The 21,350-nt window shown below is 37.5% G+C and overlaps 2 protein-coding genes across 2 annotated transcripts; both read right to left on the bottom strand.

Moving 5' to 3' along the window:
* Positions 1-556: 556 nt before the first annotated feature.
* si:ch211-120g10.1 (butyrophilin subfamily 3 member A3) lies at positions 557-11,169 on the bottom strand. Its single transcript, XM_057347059.1, has 10 exons — positions 10,990-11,169; positions 9,905-9,987; positions 8,979-9,077; positions 8,779-8,880; positions 8,090-8,224; positions 7,841-7,978; positions 7,688-7,739; positions 7,484-7,510; positions 7,095-7,121; positions 557-1,802 (listed from the first exon to the last, which is right to left on the bottom strand). The coding sequence occupies exons 2-10, from the start codon at positions 9,962-9,964 to the stop codon at positions 1,243-1,245; spliced, it is 1,200 nt and encodes a 399-aa protein (XP_057203042.1). The 5' UTR covers positions 9,965-9,987; positions 10,990-11,169; the 3' UTR covers positions 557-1,242.
* Positions 11,170-11,696: 527 nt separating this feature from the next.
* Positions 11,697-21,205, bottom strand: si:ch73-364h19.1 (uncharacterized). The gene is made up of 5 exons (XM_057344936.1): positions 20,959-21,205; positions 20,422-20,531; positions 16,822-16,914; positions 16,563-16,733; positions 11,697-13,975 (listed from the first exon to the last, which is right to left on the bottom strand). Exons 1-5 carry the CDS (start codon positions 21,083-21,085, stop codon positions 13,787-13,789), a joined length of 690 nt encoding a protein of 229 aa, XP_057200919.1. The 5' UTR covers positions 21,086-21,205; the 3' UTR covers positions 11,697-13,786.
* Positions 21,206-21,350: the final 145 nt, after the last annotated feature.

The raw sequence follows: 21,350 nt of genomic DNA, 5'->3' as shown, positions 1-21,350 counted from the left end.
TAATACACTTATTATACAGTAAAATAATAATATAAATGAATATTAACATAAATTCAATAAAATATAAATAGTTATATTAGACACTATAGCCAAACCAGCAGTTAACTTCCGGTTTGTGTTTGGCTAGTGTCTAATAATATAACTATTTATATTTTATTTTATTTATGTTAATATTAATTTGTATTATTATTTTACTGTATAATACTTGTATTAAATAAACGATTTGTTGAATTTTGTTGTATGTTCATTTTATTAAATAAACTATTTGTTGAATGAGTCCTGTTGTTTTGACACATTTAAACAAACCGTATGCTACATTGACATCCAGTGGTTTTGCTTGGTATGGCAGTCTAAATTCAAAATATTGGAGAGACAAGTTTAGCCATTTAACAGTTCTTCTAGGCTTCTTTTGATTGTTATCAGAAATAATCTACAGGCACTCTGTTGTTTGTGAACGTGTACCAGAAGTTCAGTTGCGTTCACAAAAGTGCGCATGCGCAGTAACGTTTGTTTACGTTGTTAAGATGAAACCGTCTATATGAGAAAACAAGAGTCAACACACTACAGCAAACTTGAAGTCATTCATTTATTCACATAAAGTGCATTTTCTTGACATAATTTAAGATTGTCAGATGAATATGAAAGTGCGAACAGGGCAGGTGAACACATTACACACAGAAGCAGTAGCGAAACAGATCTTACAATACTTGGATGGAATTATGTTCGGCTATGAATCAATCACTAAGAAGTGATAAACTAACATGGCCCAGTTATTCTACTGCTAATACTAATAAGACTTCTAAGACAAGTGGCTCTCAACTGGGTTTGCTTCAGGACCAAGATTTTACATTGAACAAGGTTAGAACGCTACTGAAATCGTTTTGCATAAAAAACTAAACAAAAATGCCTGAAACAACTTAAAGTGCAATAAAATAATATTTTAAGAGTATTAAAATTAAACAGACTGCAGAGATCAATTATAATAGTTTTAAATGGATTTATTGATGAAATATCACCATAGCAACATCAACATGGTTCTGGATGGATGGTGGATTATTTGACCATTGGGATCCATCACTAATATTGTCAGCTGTATTTTATTGTTCGCGTTTACTACCGTTTTTGTCTCCTGCTGTATGCGACCCAATCAGAAAAAGTGTGTCATCCCTAGATCACAATCCACCAGTTGAGAACCACTGGTCTAGAGATTAAGCACTGGGCTCTGGTTCGACCTGAGAGGTCTCAAACCCACTGGCACATGCTGGGACACACGTAGTGGCTCCTGTCCACAGGCCATTTGATCACCAGGTCTTTCACGATCTCCACCGTACCGAAGAGTGGGAAGAGCTTATCATCGAATGTCTCGTTGTAGGTGTAGATGTGAGAGCGTCTCTCCACGTCGTAGAAGGACAGCTGGCCCTCGTCGAAGTCCAGGTGGATGCCGACCTTGCGGGGAAGGGTGGTGGCAGGCAGGGAGGTGAACGGCACGGTCAGAGCCTTCAGCTCCGTGCCGCGCTCCAAGCGTAGGGTCAGGTAACCGGTATCGGTGTTCAGGGACTTGAAGCCCTTACGCAAGGCCGACTCTTTGGCCACACCGACACGCCAGTCCATTTCTCCAACGTCGACCTCCCAGTAATGGCGACCAGAGCTGAAACTTTCGGTTCCAACTGCGCACCACCAGCCATCGAAGCGCTGGTGGTAGTTGGGCACGTCTTTGCGGTCGAAACCGCAGCGCATGCGCTTCTCATCCTCAGAGATCAGCAGGTCAGGGTTGGCTGTGTCCAGATCAAGAGTCACCTTCACTATGATGGAATGAATAAACATGACAGAGCTTTCAATTGAATAAACTACATTCACCAAAACCTACACTTGAAAAACTAAAAAATGTTGGTTTATTTCAACGCAGCAGTGGCTGAAAAATGGACAAACCCAACCGTTGGGTTATTTCAACCCAAAATGCTGGGTTGTTTTAACCTATTGTTGGGTCAAATATAACCATAGTCTTTTAACCCAACAGTTTGGTTTGTCCATTTTTGACCCAACGATTTTTAGAGCGTGGGGAACAGCCTACTTAGGACATGACAGGCATGCTTTTAGTCCAGCTGTTCCAAAAATATTGCGCAGACTTCTAAGAAACTATCTTTAGGCTAGGGCTGTGCCGATAAACGATATCATATCGAATCGCTATAGAATGTATTTCAAAAACGATGATAAGCTATTGGCATTTTGACTCGATATGGATTAATCTTACAATTTAACAGAACGCAGAAATAAACGCAACAACAGTCAGTCAGCGTGCAGCTTTTATCATGCGCGTCCAAGTACAAAGTCCATTTCATACTGTACTTGGCAAAGAAAACTCGATATGAGGAGGAAAACATTACTGGAAGCGGAAACAAAAGTGAAACTAACCTCGAGTTGTCATCACGCGGTTTATCAAGTGTCTTATTTTTTTTTCGCAATCGCCGGTTAAACAAAACAAACTTGAGGCGCAATTGCAAGCGAGTTACTTCGAAACTCAAGCACAAACGTTTTTATATCCATCGTTAACATATCTGCTTACATGAGCTGGTGCATATGAAACAAACCAGCGCTGCCCTGTACAGATTAGAGATGTAATGAAGTGAGTTTGTGTGCACATTAAAATATTGAACCTTGTATGTAAGATGCTTGCATGATTAAAGAAATGTACTACAGTTTATGTGAGATGTCTTTAAGGTAGTGATGGGTCGTTCATGAACGATTCATTCATTTTGAACGAATCTTTAATGTGACTCGGGAAGAATAAGTCGTCTTAGGGAGTGATTCGTTCAGTCGCGCATGCGCATTGCGCAACATTCTATGGGTCCTGTACTGGAATTCAAGAAGAACGAACGATTCAAACCCGAAGACTCGAGAGGTGAACTAATCAATTCTATTTCAGGCTCTGACTGCATTGGTTTAGCTTACGACGCTGTCACGTGATGAACGAAGGAGTCAAACCCGAAGACTCGAGAGGTGAACTACTCAATTCTCTTTCCGGCTCTGACTGCATTGGTTTAGCTTACGACGCTGTCACGTGATGAACGAAGGAGTCAAACCCGAGGACTTGTCAGATAAGAGGTGTGGTGAGCTTGTCAGATAACAGGTGTGTCGGTACACGATCCGGGATGCCTGCACGATCCGTCCGCGCATGCGCATAATGACGTAGTAGATAATTCTGTTTAGCGACGACACTGCACGATCTGTTCCACGCTTGAGCACCTTTGTACCGCGACTTTCACTACTGTCCACCTCTGGTCTCATGTCACTTCTGTGTGCACACTATGCGTTGAAATACTCTGTAACGTTTCCCCAGACTTGTTTGTAGTTCTTTCTTCATGTAAGTGCAGATAGTCTAGGCAGAAATGCATATTATGTTCCTTATTGTGTTCTGTAAACACCATTGAAGGGATTATTCCTCATTTAGATTATATAGATAGATATATTAGCCTATATATAGACCCATACTAATACAAAACGAGTCGATTTAAAGTTAACTAATATTAGCAGCTTTTAATAAAAACCGTCTTTGACAATACTACTGACCTCAGATCGAAACACGCAAGTTAAGTAGGCCTAATGCCATGCAGCAATGAATCGCAAAGGGGAGTATGGAGGAAACTGAAGGTTTGCAGTGACAGACTCTCAAGACTCAGACTTTATTCCACATGTAACCAAAATCGTGTATGTTCATGTAACAACTCCTTTATTATTTTGGATTGGCAACCACGTAAACACATCGTAATGCATAGCGTAAGCTACATTTTAAAACATCAAAATAGACCCGCGTGAACTGTTAAATGAAAAACACGATGTAGCCTACAAAAATATGCCGCCAGTTGTGCCGTCTAGCCGTCAAGTGTTTCATCGATGCTTGATACCAATAGTGTAGGGAAACCGTGAGTTGTTACTACGTCATTATGCGCATGCGCAGAACGGATCGTGCAGGCATCCGGATCGTGTACGACGTTCGCAACGTGTTTGAGTCTGACGTCATCACAAATGTGTTTTTTCGATCATATTTTAACAATCATAGTAGTTTAGATGTTAGATAGTTAGGTTGTTACCATAAGATGCATATGGAGGACAAAACCTGCAAAAATTATAAATAAATAAATGTATAAATAAATAAATATATAAACGAATAAATGTAATAATATGAAAATAAATACAGGAATGAATGGTTTGATAAAACAAAATAATTCGTTTTAGCTATTATTGATCTTAGCTTTAACTTTTCTTTTCATTTTTTAAATTGATTTATTATTTTTTGTGTCCATTTTTAATTATTTTTATTATTATTATTTTTATTTTTAGATTATTTTATTTATCTTTCCTTTTATTTTTACATTTATTTATTTATACGTTTATTTATTTTTATATTTATTTATTATCGCATGTATTTATTTCCACTTTTATTTATTTATTCTTGATTTATTCTTACTTTTCTGTGTCTTGTATGATAATTAGATGGGTTGGTCTTGCCTACTATTGGTTCAGCGTAGATTGAAGCGTTTGATCGATTACTCTTGACTTGTTTTGGACTAACGTCACGTCACTCACTGATCGTTTGCTTCGTGTATAACGTTAAGTAACTATGGCGGGCGCACAATTAGCTAGAGAGTTACAGCATTTAGCCAATGAAGTCGATAACCATGCATCAAATGACTATGTGTCATTCAGATTAGATGCACTTATTGATGATTTATTACAGATTGACGGCGAGATAAATGACAAAGTTCTCCCTCGGTTGTTAGCCTCTTTGCAGCACATTCAAAGTCTGTGCGAGTCAGAGGGTGCTATGGTGGCGTTACAGTTCAACTGGTGAAAATCATAAAGCACAAATGTAATAAGGTTTAACTAGTGATAAAGTCGCAGCTAACGCTTGTCAAAGTGAAGTTATAAGCAGCCTTTCGGTTAGAAAAAGCGTAAAGATTTAATGTAACATGATGTAACATAATGTAAATGAATTGAGACATAGTGAACTTAAGTCACAAGTTAACACGGTAGTAATGAGCATCGTTCTTTCACTACAGGGGCCATCAAATGGAAACCATTCCTTCTAAAAAGACGTGGTTACTAAACGGTACTCGTAAACTACATTCCATAAGAGATAAATAACACAGAGGTCACAAGTTAAAACGGGCATATTCCCTTGATTCATCCAGCTGCATATTGTTGTGTGACATCTTGATATTATTGCAAAGATCCCAGCAGCTAGCTTGCGAAATAGCTTAGTGTGATTGTTACCGTAGTGACACGCTGCCTCGCTTTATTGTGGGTACGAATCCCGTGTCAAATCGCTTTATTTATTTTTTCACCTCGCTTCAGCCGTTACGGGCGATCATACCATAATTTGCAATCTTAACAAAAATGTCAAAATAATGTAACAAGAAAGTCTGTGTTTATTAGACATCTTAATATCAAGTCGTCTTGTGCTTTCAGAATCGACGAATCTGCTGAGGTCGTTCATGCACCTCTTTGGCAGAGGACCTGTAACCGGAACTTGGTCACCACCTTAGCACCCCCTGACTCGCACAGATTTTGAAGAACTTTGTCATTTATCTCGCCGTCAATCTGTAATAAACACTCAATAAGGCACCTAATCTAAATGACACAAGTCATTTGATCATGGTTATCGACTTCATTGGCTAAATGCTGTAACTCTCTAGCTAATTGTGCGCCCGCCATAGTTACTTAACGTTATACACGAAGCAAAGATCAGTGAGTGACGTGACGTTAGTCCAAAACAAGTCAAGAGTAATCGATCAAAGCTTCAATCTAGCTGAACCAATAGTAGGCAAGACCAACCCATCTAATTATCATACAAGACACAAAAAAGTAAGAATAAATTCAAGAATAAATAAATAAAAGTGGAAATAAATACATGCGATAATAAATAAATATAAAAATAAATAAACGTATAAATAAATAAATGTAAAAATAAAAGGAAATGATAAATAAAATAATCTAAAAAAAATAATAATAATAAAAAATGGACACAAAAAATAATAAATCAATTTAAAAAATGAAAAGAAAAGTTAAAGCTAAGATCAATAATAGCTAAAACGAATTATTTTGTTTTATCAAACCATTCATTCCTGTATTTATTTTCATATTATTACATTTATTCGTTTATATATTTATTTATTTATACATTCATTTATTTATAATTTTTGCAGGTTTAGTCCTCCATATTGCATAAGTAGTAGATGTGTTAGGAAAGTAACATGTAACATTTTAATTATATTTTGCTAAAATGAACGAAATGAACGATATGACTCGAAAAAAGATTCGTTAATTTTGTTGAACGAGACTCAAAGATCCCAGTCAGTAAAATGATCCGAACTTCCCATCACTACTTTAAGGTTCACGGAATACATTGAATGAATCCCACTACTCGAGCAAGACATTATTGCAGCGTTATGTATGTGCGCAGGTGCTGAGCCAATAGCGTTCGAATGTACACAGTAACGGAGCCCTTTCATTGGTTGAATGTAGTGAATGAACACTGCCTTTACTTAACGAGTCAATTGAGTCAAAATGAGACTGAATGAACTGGTACATGTTGTTTATGGCCTAATATCCTCTGTGTTGCAACAGTGCATTCATTTAATTGAATTTTAACTGGTTAAAGGTTAACTTTTGTTAATAAACTGTATTTAAAATAGATTCTTTTAAATACATTTTTTAAATTAAATATATATCGAAATAAATATCGTTATCGATCAATATAGAAAAAAACTATCGCGTTTACTTTTTTGCCATATCGCCCAGCCCTACTTTAGGCCATATGCTAAGTCTGCATCACATGCAATCCCATAATGCATTGCAATAGTGAAAAACATGATTTCGTTGTATAATTAAAATTAATCTAATTAAATAAACTGTTAGTTGTATGTGACGTGTTTTATTGTTATTAGAGTCTTGTGCCATTGTCTTGACAACATGGTAATGTTTGTATGATGCAGAGTTGCTGCCTGAGTTATATGTTGCCTAGGTAGGGGGCTGTCTATCAAGACACTAGACAACAATAAAACTCACTAAATTTTAGAACAGAGCCAATGCCTTACCTCCGACATCACAGATCCAGTGCCACACTGAATAAAAGAAAACAGATCAATGTGAGTCTTATTACTGTCCAGTTACCTTAAAATGATACGAAAAATTAAAATCATTTATTCACCCTCATGTCATTCCAAACCTGTGTGATTTTTTTTCCTCTGCAGAACACAAAAGAAGATTTTTTGAAAAATGTTAGTTACCAAACAACACTTGACTTCCATTGTATGAACACAAAACCACGTTTATCAAAATATCTTCTTTTGTGTTTCACTGAAGGTTTTGAACGACATGAGAGTGCAGTAACGAAATTACAGAATTTGTATTTTTGTGTAAAATATCCCTTTAAAGTTGTCTGAAATATCAATTCAGGTGGACAGACCAAAAGCAGGTAACTCACATGTGTAAGGAATATAGGGGGCGGCGCCTGAATAAAAACACAAAATAAAATTGAAATAAAAATATAACAATATAAAGACATTTTAAAGATACTTAGAATTTGCCATTTGGAATACCCTGCGTAAAATGTCCATACTACCGGACACGTATTGCTCACTACATTAAATTTCTCATGATATTTAGGACACCAAAGAGATGATCTGACCGACGTTTTGGCTCCTCTGTTTCCACATAAGCCACTTTTGGGGAATGTTCTCCTAAGCAAACAAAGAAATAAGACAAATAAATACATTTGTTGTGACAATAAAGCAGCTAATGCACTGAATGTACATGGGACTTCATTTTATTTTTGCTGAACCTTGTCTAGTTCTTTGTTGAGGAGAGCCCAGAACACCAGCTCCATGGCCGACTGAAGAGTAGCCAAGTGTCCTCTTCTCCAGTGATTCTCAAAATCATCCAAAGCCACCACCAGCCGCTCTCCAGGCCACACACTTTGCTATAAAGTGAGAGCGAACACATGACTATCTACACCAATACATCGACAGTATATTAGCACCTGTCCTCAGATTATAAAATGGCTGTGGATGGAAGATAAGTGTTTGTGTACCTCAGGTTGGGCTCTCAGGTCTTTGGTCCAGGTAAGAATGACTCTCTTGGCACTCTCAACGTTCTGCTCACCGGTCAAATCCAGATCTTTCCAGTCACTTATCTCTGGCCATCTGTCTGTCTGCATTGGTCTCTTCTGTTACAACAATACAGGATGAGATTCCAGCTCTGTATTTTTTTTGTCTGATTTCAACATGTGCTCACAATATGCAATCCCAGAATGCACTGCAATGAGAAGCCCCTCCTCCAGCGGGAGCCTTCGTGTATCGCAGCAGCATCAAGTGAACCAGTATTCCCCCATGTTAAGATTTTTAGTTCTAACCAGTTGAAACTGGCATTGTGTGCCAGGACATTCTGTCAATCACTTTCTCCTTTTGACATTATGGGTAGCCCCGCGCACAGTAAAATCTCATTGGACCAGAACCACGCACAGTAACTGTACATGTTGTGTAAAGCGCGATGCGAGTTGGTAACTATACGTACAATTCTCTTCGATATATCATAATCTCTTAAATAGATATCATGTTGCAGTTACTTCTCAGAAGAACTTGAAAGCAGTATTAAATGATGAATAAATATGATCAGACGTAATCACACATTCATTTATCAAATACATTCTAATTGGTTGTTTGCATCGCATTTCAGAAAAATGTTTTAAACTCAGTTGGGATGAAGTTTAACATTCAGTACCTTGCTCTCTAACACAGAAGCACACTCCAGAATGACGGCCCTACAGGTGAGGATGGGCCAAACATCTTCACAGCTGGAGATATAATCCAACACCTCCGACCTCTACAACCATCATGACAACATCCATGAGTTCATGTCTCAGTGAATATGTGCATGATCATCATCATATGTGATGTTTAATGGTAGACCTGTGTCCGTACCTGACAAACTCTGCGCAGATCCTGCGCTAGATTCACAATGAACTGCTGGCTCTCATCCAGAGGTTCTCGCTTCTCATTCTTCGACTTCTTACGAAACTCCTGGCCATTAAAAAATCGGTGATTATTTTCATAAGGGTGGAAAAGAGCTGCTCAGATATTCTGTCTAACACCTCCTTCTGCGTTTGACAGAAGACTTTTAAAATGAGTGTAAATGATGTTTATTTATAAAAGAGCGTTTTAATTGAAATGCGGCTCATGCGTAACGCGTTCTACTTCTTGTGTTTTTCTTGCATCCAGTTAAAGGGATACTTCACCCAAAAATGAAAATTCTGTCATCATTTACTCACCTTCGAGTTGTTCCAAATCTGTATAAATGTCTTTGTTCTGATAAACACAGAGAAAGATATTTGGAAGAATGCGCTTAACCAGACAGATCTTGCCCCCCCATTGACTCCCATAGGAGGAAAAAATACAATGGTAGTCAAAAGTGCCCCAGAACTGTTTGCTGTCCTACATTCTTCAAAATGTCTTCTTTTGTGTTCAACAGAACAAAAATAAAATAGATAAAGTAATTTTTCCTACTATGGGAGTCAATGGGGGGCAAGATCTGTTTGGTTACAAGCATTCTTCCAAATATCTTTCTCTGTGTTCATCAGAACAAAGACATTTATACAGATCGAAGGTGAGTAAATGATGACAGAATAAGCAGAAAATCTCTCTGACTCACAGCTACTGACATCATAATGACCAGCAAAAAAGCCATTTACTGTATCTCACTTTTGTGCTTAAGGAAACAAAAGAGGGACAAAACTCCATTATGCCAGTATATTGTTGTATATTGTTGTATATTGTATAAGTTTATATTGCTACAAACACTATTTTATCATTTTGTTTTTCCAAAAAAGCTTGTTGAAGTAAGAAGGTACCTTAAACTTGATGGTGACGTTCTTAGTTGGTTCAACCAGAAACTGAAGACACTGCATCATCTTTGCTGGTGCTCGAAAAAATCCTTGAAGAGAAAAAATAACAGCATCATTTTGGCATAAAAAAGTCTTGACCTTTCAAGGTTCGTGGTTACTAGAAAGTCAGAGACAGAACAATCCAAAAATATTGGTCTTGTCACGTTCTTTTGCTGGTTTAAAAAAACACTTATGTAGGAACATAAATGTCAACCCAACACTTTCACAACAGATAAATGATTAACTTGAAATTCAAGTCGACACCTTACCCTTGACCTCAATACCTGTAAGATTTAAGTGTTGATACAACACAAAACCACATGGTCAACAGTATGATAAACAATTGTTCTGATGTTTACGGAACATGGTTTTGGGGCATTTAAAACCTACTTGTCTTTTATTTAAATGTAGATAAGAGCCAGTGGACATAGAAGGAACGTGAGACACACGCACGGCTCTGATCAGCAGGTACAGTCAGCATGTGATCAGTCTTGTGGAGGATTATCCAAACAGATGCTCTAACACAGTTCAACATGTAATAATGTAACATGTAATAATAAGACATGAATAAAGAAGCAAAAATACTTTTGTAAGTCTATCAACTCAATTAATCACTGAACATACCAAAAATATGACACTATTGTTTCATTCTGAAGGCATTTTCTAGAATTTTTTTATTCACAGGAATTCCATACATGCCATCATTTTGTGCACATCTGTTAAAAATGATAATGCATGCTGCAGCTCTAAACACTGTATAAAAATGTATCATCATAAGGAATACAATTTTTGACTGAGGCAGTAAAAGCAGTCCAGACACATGACTTTAGTGCACTGCACAAGATCTGACTGTCATCATGTATAATGATGAGGCAATGCCCTTGAATGACATTTTAGAGTCAACACAATACATAATGATCTTCACACATATGTAAACAATGCCATGCTTCCTCTTTCATGCCGTATATAAGAAAAATGTTTGCAAGAATAGTCTTATAGAAAATAAACCAGCATGCATTGCAACATATTTATCTTCGCAATGATCGTCCTACCTTGTCTTTGTGCTGTATCTGTGTTGGATGGATTGTTCTCAAGAGATAAACTCGTCAAGTAAGTGTGACGAGTGAATACTGCATTGAACGCTTGACCTTGTTTACATACAATGAATTCACGGAGCCGGACACGAGCGAACAGGATTCGGGTATTTCCGAAAGCGGATGTGGCGTGAAGGCGGCGCCATGTTTGTTGTGGCCAGAGACTTTTCGCTTTTATTTAATTAATTACATCTCTAGATGACAAATATGGTATGAAAATACCAGCATGTTTAAAAAAATTTGTTGATTAAGGATATCAGTGACTCTAATAAATTATTATTATTTTACTTTTGAAATTGGCCAACCAATAAGATAATTTTATATTTATTTACGAAAATGTACAGTATGACCTTCACAATACGGTTATGTTTTTGCCTGGTGGGAAACAAAAGACATAAATCTATGCCACATATATAGCCTATTTGTAAAATAACACAATATTGCAAAACAAAATAAAATATTTAAAAAAGAAACTATTAAGCAAAATACTTTTTTTGCAACGATTTGCTCAAGGTTTTTCGAAAAAGTTTTATTAGTTTTTAAAGCTTTTATTTTTATAGGTTTTAAAGTGAGGTAAAAGACGCCAGCCAGCACACTCACACAGCAAAAGTTACTAGTTTTTTGCAAACATTAATAATGTAATACATTTTTATTACGTTAATAAAGAGCACTTTTAAAAAAGAATTAAAGTTCATTAAAACAATTTTGTCAGATAATTTAGTACAACTAACATGCAAATAATCTGATAGGATCAGATTCGTCTTATTAATGTTGAAATAATGAACGGTATCTACAAAAATGAAAAACTGTGTTAACTTTAGGATTACAGAAATCAAGGATACATTTGCTGTTGCCTGTCAAAATGAATAAAAAACATTACAGAAAACCAAACACTTGCCAAAAAACAAAGCAAGCATTTCCTGTTCAAATCCTCCTTATAAGCACTCATTTACAGGACCAATGACCTGATGTCTATTGGAAAGAGGAAGGGAAGACACATTGAGCGTGTACTCATCTGATTGACACATGTCACTCAGTCTGCATTGTATGTCTGCTGAGATTCAGACCCCAGCTGTGCTGCTTAATGAACAGAAGACACGTCTCTGTTGTCTTTAAGACATCTGTCAGCACAATGAAGAACACACTATAAGAGCCGAAGACCTACACTTCAAACTACTTTCAGTCTTTGTGTTTCCATTAGCTAGAATTAGTGATTAGCTGTTAGAATGGTTAGAGGTGTCAGTTCATAAAATGACCACTAGTGGGCACAATTTCACTATAACGTTCCCTGTGGTCAGGCAAAAAACATTATTTTGTTTTTAATGAATTCCATCATGCCCATATCATTATATACTTATTACTGCGATAAATAACTTTAATACAACACATTATCCCTTTAGGTTAAGAAAACCCTTACTGACAATTCCCTTACATTTACAACTAAGGTTTGTATCAACAGAGCCTGGTTGTCAAAGGACATTTTTCACAACTGCTTTTGAAAGATGCAAAACTGTCCGCAGAGGACATTGAGAACACATGTGAAGTCAAACTCCATACACATGAAAGTCTTTTGAATTTAGTTTGTGTATGCAAACGTTTGAGTTCTCTGGCTATGAGTACTGTATTTAAAATAATGAAAAAAATCCAGAACTAATGGGAAACAAACTTTGGTGTGACTCAACCCCACAGGCACGGGTTTAAAACACTTTAAAACAACGCATTTCAACAGTCTCAGTGTTTGACATAGTTATTTACAAGGAAACATTGAGCACATGCATAAAGGATCATTAGAAAAAGAAAGATTTGACAAACATAATTTATGATTCATGTTGTGTAGAAAACAACACACACACACACACACATACATTCACAGAAAAACCAAAGCACAGTTTGGTTAAAATGATTCATGCCTAAAATTTGTTCTAGCTACACAGAAACGAATTTAGAAAACATGTTAAAGATCAGAGAACGAAAAGACCTTCCCTGTTATATCGAAACATGGCTTGTTTATCCCTATTAGTGCAAACAGAACATCAATAGCTACTTTGAAGAACATGCAGCCTGCAAAAGTTAAAGATAACATGAAATTGAACCTTAAATACTTTATAATCTGTTCCTGATCTTATTGTAAACATAAAAAGTGTCCATAATCGAAATGTAATGAGTTTTTACACTGAAAATAATATTACGTTAGGTCCCATGATACAAAAATCATGCTACGTCATGTATTATCAAATATAAATCCTGTATGCTCAGCTCTGAAATAAAGATCAAATTTGCTCTTTGTGAATGTGTTTGCACAGTATGTTCTCTCGCACAGTTTTTATAATAAACCCATCCGGTTATCATGCATGTCTCTTTTTTAAGTGTGGAAACTCTGTGTTGAACAATAACATCACAGGCCACATGATTTGTGGTGTCAGTCTTTCAAGTTTTTTGCATTTTGATGAACAATATGCATAAAGTACGAGTTCATTTTGTTTTGCATTGTGGGTTTCATATTGTTTCTCATTTTTCTCTTCCCTCTTTCAAGTAGTGGTCTGTCTCGTCTGGTAGTGTAGTGCAAGGTACTGCATAAGCAAGTCACGTCCTACTTGTGCAGTTTTCTGTAAACACAGCGACTTGACGTCCACGTTTTTGCTAGTGTTGGTCTGGCCATCAGTCGAGCGATCGGACGTCAGGACGATGATGACTGTGTTCATTTACACTGAGAGCCGATTGCAGTCTTTCTCTTTACATTCCCACGAGTCCCGTGTTAATGAACAGTGTCGCTGGGGTTTTGCGAGTCTGTGATGTGAGGTAGAGCTTCATATGCAGGCAAATCTGTACAGGGTTCAGAGGCTGGAGGTGGAGCGTGGGAAGGCTCTTCAGGTGTCAGGATATCAGAGGGGACGTCGATGGACTGGACGGACTGACGAATGCTCTCTTCGTATGTGGGAGGTGGCTAAAGCAGAGATAAAGCTTGACTTAAACCAAATGAATGACCATTGAACAGTTTCACATGAGAAATACTTTTTTCAACGGTCAATTCATGTCACACATTTTTGAGAAGTACAAACCTTGAAAGATGTTCTATGAATTATATTCGATTGAGAGATCATTGTTTGTAATATTAGTGGTGTTTGCTTGTTCATATTTACGGTCACAGATTTCAACATATTATCAACATTAAACAACGTTAAACTAATGTTATCCAGACATGAAACAGTTTTTTTTACTGATGAATAATGAAATGGGGATTTATGCTTAAAGGGGTCATATGGCGCGAATACTTGTTTTTCTGTGTCTTTGGTGTGTTTTAAGTTGCCTGTGCATGTATTAGACACGTGAAATTGCACAAATGAAAGTGTGGGAACAAAAGATGCATTCTATCTAAAAGCGAATGCTCACCCAGACCTGCCTGAAACGCCTCGTGTAACCACACCCCCACAAATCTACGTCAGTTCGTGGTATGAGTTGACTAAGACCGCCCAAATGTATACGCAACAGTCAGTACAATTGCTTTGGAACCTGATGTTCCAAATATGGTAAGAGGCGTTACACTTCCGTCACACGCTTGCAGTATTCCACCAATCACTACGCACTGGTTAACTGGCCAATCATAGCACACCTCGCTTTTCAGAGCCATGAGTTTTGTTAAAAATCTGCGCGTTTCAGAGAGGCGGAGCAAAGAGGAGATATATGGTATATTATATGGTATGTGGAAAAAAATCGTGTATATACATTGCATTACATCTAAACAAACTATAACATTCGTTTTAGCCGTGTCATATCACTCCTTTAAGAAGCGACCAGAATCCAATTTTAGAGACCAGAATATTAAAGACCTTTGTGACTTGGTCCAGTAAGCAGTCATTCAGTAAAGGTTAATGTTTCCCAAAGATAAAGACCTTTGCGCTTTGCAAATTCATACTGTGTTCAACATTTATTTAAACAAATTGTAGTTAATATTCAGCTTCTACCCTACAGCAACTAGAGTCATGCATCTTTCTTTCATCTTCTAAATAAGACCTGGCACAATTTGCAGATTTGACCACAATATCATGCAAGTGTTTCTAAATTGTGACATACAATTCAAATCTACGCTTGCGTCTAAACGCAGTAATATTTTGACTTTGTTGGCACTTGCTTGTTGTGCAATATTCAAGTGATCCTAGTATATTCTCATATTTTGACTTATGTTGTAATATTTGCTACAGTGAGTTTTTCATGTTAACAGCGGCCCTTAAATGGGCAGCAAGCTAATTAAGCTCAATAATACGGTTAATGGGTTGGTCACACACCCCCGTGAGCCATCGATCCACCCACTGAAACTTAGATGAATAAGGCAAAGGCAGACAGACAATGAGCCGTATTCTCCTCCAGTGTTTACCTTTCCATTTCGGGAGCTAAATGATGTTTGTTGTGCCTTAATTTCCATTATCATGTGTACTCATGCGTTTCTCTGCCACAAAATCAACAGCAAAGAAATACTTGCCACTTGATGCGTCACGGCAACAACGAAGGACAATGATACTGAGCCTGTTTGTGTGGCGGTGAATGGCATCCATTTCTCAAATCTGATCATATTACTGAGCATAAAATTGAGGGTTATCCTCATATTGAAAATCAAATTGTTATTCGTTTCAAGTTCAATTAGACTGCACCTGCAGACAAGCAGTTTACCGTGGGGACACACACCGCTAAGAGATGAAATTGTTATAATAGGGAGGCTAATGGTTGCTTTTGTAAGTGGTTGAATGGCTGACAAATCGACATGATTTAAATGTATTACGGGTCCCCAAAAAGCCTGTTTAAACAGGCTTATGGAAAACATTACCGCCTATATATTCCGTATGTACCTTAACCTGCATTTTTAAGATCCAAATAGATTTTTGGGTACATTTTTATTGTGAAACAATTCTGTTTTTCAAAAATAAACAATGAGGACAGTCAAACCATAGAAAACCATTAAAGGGGTCATATGGCACGAACACGTGTTTTTCTGTGTCTTTGATGTGTTATAAGTTGCCCATGCATGTATTAGACACGTAAAATTGCAAAAACGAAACTGTGGGAACAAAAGATGCATTCTATCTAAAAGCGAATGCTCACCCAGACCTGCCTGAAACGCCTCGTGTAACCACACCCCCACAAATCTACGTCAGTTCATGGTATGATTTGACTAAGACCGCCCAAATGTATACGCAAGTAAGGTGGGCGTACCTGTCAGTACAATTGCTTTGGAACCTGATGTTCCAAATATGGTAAGAGGCGTTACATTTCCCTCACACGCTTGCAGTATTCCACCAATCACTACGCACTGGTTAACTGGCCAATCATAGCACACCTCGCTTTTCAGAGCCATGAGCTTTGTAAAAAATCTGCGCGTTTCAGAGAGGCGGGGCAAAGAGGAGATACAAACATGCACGGTATGTGGAAAATACAGCGTTTTCGAACCTTAAATCGTGTATACACATTGCATTACATCTAAAACGAACCATAATATTTGTTTTAGCCATGTCATATCACCCCTTTAAATCATAAGTCACCTCAGACACGATAGGTCCGCTCAGGCCAAAGCGGTCGGCTATCATCATGTGGATCTGCCGTTGTCTGTCTTTCTTGCGCACGCTCTCGTAGGAGGGCAGGCGAGGAAGAGGAGGCTCCAGCGAGGAAAGATAGTAACTGCTGGGCACACCAATGAGGAACAAAGACCCCGCCTGACCACCACACACAAAACAAAACACAAGCTAGAAGTATTTCATTTATCAAATGTAGAATTTGAAGGACACAGGTGAAAATGCGTACCTGTGCGCTGACATTATCATGACCCGTGTCACGTGTTTGCTCCATATCAGCAACAAGAGTCTGTCTGCTGTTGTAGTACTGAGGAGGAGCTTCCTGTTAAATCAAACACAAATCTTGTGATATTCGGATATTTCTGTGCATCACTGTTAATAACCTTTTTCAAATGATAGTTTATAGTTTGCATGGCTGAACGTGTGATGTGTTGGGCGTCACTGTGTGATGGTTGATTGATTCCCCATCAGATAATGAAACCATCAAGTTACAATGTTTCTACAGCCGAAGCGCCTCTTCATTTGTTTCCGTCATGTCTCTCCTCCTCTTTCTACTCGTGCAGTGACTTAGACCTCTGGACGGTCGTAAATTACGTTGCTTAAGAGTGGACCACCAAGCAACTTCCTCCTCTGCCTCCCCTCCCATCCACAGCTAGATTAGGCAGGCGGACCCTGAGGAATTCCTCCAGCCCAGCCGGACACTCTGTGATTACCCCAACCTAAATAGAAGTCTTTGTGTCCTGGGACAATACAGTGTCTTACTGCGTCATCAGGGTGCTGAGTAACAAACCCCACACTGGTGTGATTGAAGGGCCGCCTGTGTTTGGCACCCTTGTTTCTGTGGCAGGTACTACTTAACGATCGTGCTTCATTTTACAGGCCCATATGTCACCCGGACAGCACGACAACTCAGTCATTAGTGCGCTGGTGGCCCGATACATGCTGGACAAGAGAAATAAATCAGGACTGGACGGAAAGTGCCACCAAGAGGGACTAAAATGCCCCAGATATCCCAAAATCCCAAAGTATATGTAAATATAGTAGTCTATGTTTTTTATGGGTCAAAATTCCACGTCCAAATCACATTTTATGTAAAAATCTGAAATTCAACAAAAAAAGAAATATTTTCCTGACTATTAAGATTTGTGAAATTATTTTTAAAAATCATTTTATTAATGTGTAAAAAGCTTGATTATGGTATTGTAATGAAAATGTAACATTTGTATTTAAAAATGGACTTAAATCTTTAAAACCTTTTTTTGTTTAATCAGAATCACCACAGAGAATAATGAAAATTAATTAGTTTATCCGTATTGGATAAACTGGTTGTACATGTTAACAACATAGCAGATTGTATTATCAATTTAGCAAATAATCTGTTTTAGTGCACAGTGTTTTTGCAACAACAAAAAAAAGTGGTTATTTTTTGTGAAACAATTTGCACTCAAAAAAGTGAGTAAATTTTAAAGCTGTAAAATCAATGAAATATACTGTTTAAATGGTAAGTCAAAAAAATGAAGTAAGTCTGAGTAACTCAAATATTTCTAATAGAATTCACCAAAAATATTAAGTGTATATTAAAATCAAACTTTTTTCATGAAATAAACTTAAATCCATTTTTATGTGCCCCACTGAAAAAATCTGTTAAATGCTTTTAAAATATTTTATTAAGTTAATTTAACTGTTTCTTTTTGTGATATTTTCTAAGCCACATTCATTATTTTGAATACACCCAACATCTCCCCAAACCTACAGCAACTATTATGTCCTTGTAGAGCGTTTATTGAGTTGATGATACAGTATCTTTATCCTTTTGGAGTTGATATTGGTTGATTCAATACTAAATAAATAAGCACACTGTAGTCTTTTATTTCAGTTTCCTAGAATGTGACGTCACAAGCCTATGGGATAAAGACTGTTCACTTTTATCAGTCCATAAAGACTCCACATGGCAGAGATCCTGACATCACTCACTGTGACGTATGTTGACCTTTCCCATCACCCCTCCCACCCGGGACTCAGAGAGACACGTTTAGTAAAAGTGAGGTCAAGGGTCACCTTCCCTCGCTGGTTTTCACTTTCAACAGTCTCGGAGACTGCCAAAATAGAGACTTTCTATTGTTTGAAATGTGTGAAAAACCAAAAGCGTGTAAAATCAGGCCTGAAGTCGGGGGAGGACCTCTTCAGCAGTGTGCCTTTTGCAGTGCCTGACCTAAACTACAACCTTTGTCTCCTCCGAGTCTCACCTACCCGCACCAAAACACTAATGATCAGTGATGGAGCAAATAGCTCAGAAGGAAAATATATGGGTATCAAAATGAGTCAAATGAACAACTTGCCAAAATACCAAATTTGTAGTAGTTTATGTCAATATGGGTCAATTCTTGATATTTCAATAAATATATTAACAATTAGTCAGTAGTCGGTAATGGAGAAGAAATTTGTTTGTATTACTCAATTAACTTATTAAAGACACATTTTGTCATACACAGTGTACACATAAACACATATTTTTTCAATAATGACCCATTTTTAAACCAAGTCACGAACACATCCACATTACAGTGAATGGTATCTCTATGCCACAAGCATCACCAAAATAATAAAACAGTTGGCCCCGAACTCAGGCCACAGATTGAGCTGTGTCAGGTCGGTCGAATGCAACTTTGTTTTAATAGCCCCGCACTGCTGACATGTTTCATGGACATCAACCCAGTATGAATGGATAACGTTGTCTCCGACTAAACTGGACTAGAAGGACGTTTATTAAATTCCACAAGTTCTGAACGTTGAAGAAACTCCTCTACGATGAGAGGAAACAGATCACAGAGGAAATGCAGAAACATCATGGTGTGGTGAAGATAGACATGGGGAGGGGGCTTCCCTGTGTTAACCAAGATAAGGTTAAAGTTCCTTCACAGGGAACGGTCACGACAGAAACAGAGCAGGAAAAGGAAGTGCTGAGTATGAACGTTACCCTGTTAGGTGTTACCCAGGTGTTACCCATCTTGAGCATGCATCAATGAATGTACGCGGGGTGAGAGATGTGCGGATGGCAGCTTAGTATCTGACTGTTTTATTTTTGTAAAACACTCTGCTTTATCATAGTCAGGCTGATGATGATGACACTGTTTTGATCTGTAGTCGTCACTAACAATTAACTGTTTGTTTAGATGTTTCCATACTCAAAGATCTGACCTGCATGAATCTGGACAACTTGTGCTTGTGGTCAACAGTCAAGATTCCCAGATGTATGATACTTTTGACAATCTTTAAAATGGTTTAAATTTATTGCTGATGATTTTCTTAGAATAAAACTCTAGAAAAATAAAAGCTTTTCATTTTTAGTTTTTGTTTATTCTTGCTTACGTTGCTTCCTGTCCTGCTTGCTTTGCATAATGTTCTATGTGAAGTTAACAGTGTCCTGAGCTGAGTCATATTGTTTGGTTGAATTCATGATGAATCAGTGTGCAGACCCTTACAAGAAAGATAATATGTAATCCATGTTTGCGCAGTGTACCGAAAACATTGTGGGAGAACTTCTACATTTGCAAAAAAAATAAAAAAAACACGTTTACCACATTGTTTACTGTTGACGTAACCTGACCAGCATTTACCAGCTGTGTAATACGTTTCATTTAGATTTGGTAAATGTCATAAAATGTTTTATGTTTAAAAGTAAAGAAAAACCACAACTAAATATCTGAATTGCTTCTCATGAACTGCAATGAAATGAAATGGAGATTCGCATGCTTTGTCTCCTTATTCTGAGAAAAACAAAATAACTGAGATCTCAAAGTTCTATGAGAGACACCTTAGCAGGTCTTACCATGTCTGTACGAGATTCCCGATAAACCCTCTTTTTGCAGCAGACAGGAATCTTTCGGTACACGATACACAGCAACGCCACAATCAAGACAAAAAACGCCACACAACAGACTAAAAAACAGACATGTGTTAATTCTGCTATTAATTATTTCCCATGTACAGTATACTCTGCATTAATTGCCTCTCTATTGCTCTCCATTCATTTTTTGATACAATGTATGCCTGCAGAATTCATATTTTGTCATATTTTCATATTTTGAAAACATGTCTATAACTTCTGATTGTGTAATAAATGTAACTAATATCAAAATAACAGGAATATTGGTCAAATATAATGCTTTAAGATTTTTAAATCTGGAAAGCATTAAATCTACATAAATACATGACATTAATGAATAGCACCATAAGAACGATTTTAGAATCAGATACTGAAAGATTATTTTAAGCAAAAAGTTGATCTTAAACAACGAAAAAATGTGACAACGTCATCAGCTTAGTAACTCAGTTCTTATAAAAGAAATCACGAATACTTGCTTACATGCGCCCACGTAGACTGTCCTCTGATCCTCTAGTGAGCTCGTGGAGGGCAGAGTTGGAAACACAGTAGTGGACATCTCTGATGATCTCTCCGTAAAAGCGACGCAAAGTTTCTCATAATAAGTCATGAGACGAGTGGTGTTCCTTCAGCTTCATTTCAGAATCAAGTAGCAGCTCGAGTCCCTGAACTGTTAAGTACTGAACATCAGTCACGACTCACATCCAACTCTTCACGACGCAGCGGATCATTGTTGCCATCCATGAAAGGACAGCAAATCCTACTATGATGAAGCGATTGCTCATGCATAGTAATGAGGTTCGCGAGTGGACGCTCCGGACAAGTTGCCAGGCAACGGCTACACGGAGTAATTAATATTCATGAGGTAGCCTTCA

Source organism: Triplophysa rosa, linkage group LG11 (genome assembly GCF_024868665.1).
Source record: "Triplophysa rosa linkage group LG11, Trosa_1v2, whole genome shotgun sequence".
Classification (NCBI taxonomy): domain Eukaryota; kingdom Metazoa; phylum Chordata; class Actinopteri; order Cypriniformes; family Nemacheilidae; genus Triplophysa; species Triplophysa rosa.
Note: the sequence above shows the minus strand (reverse complement) of the source record. Positions and strands in the feature narration are given on the sequence as shown.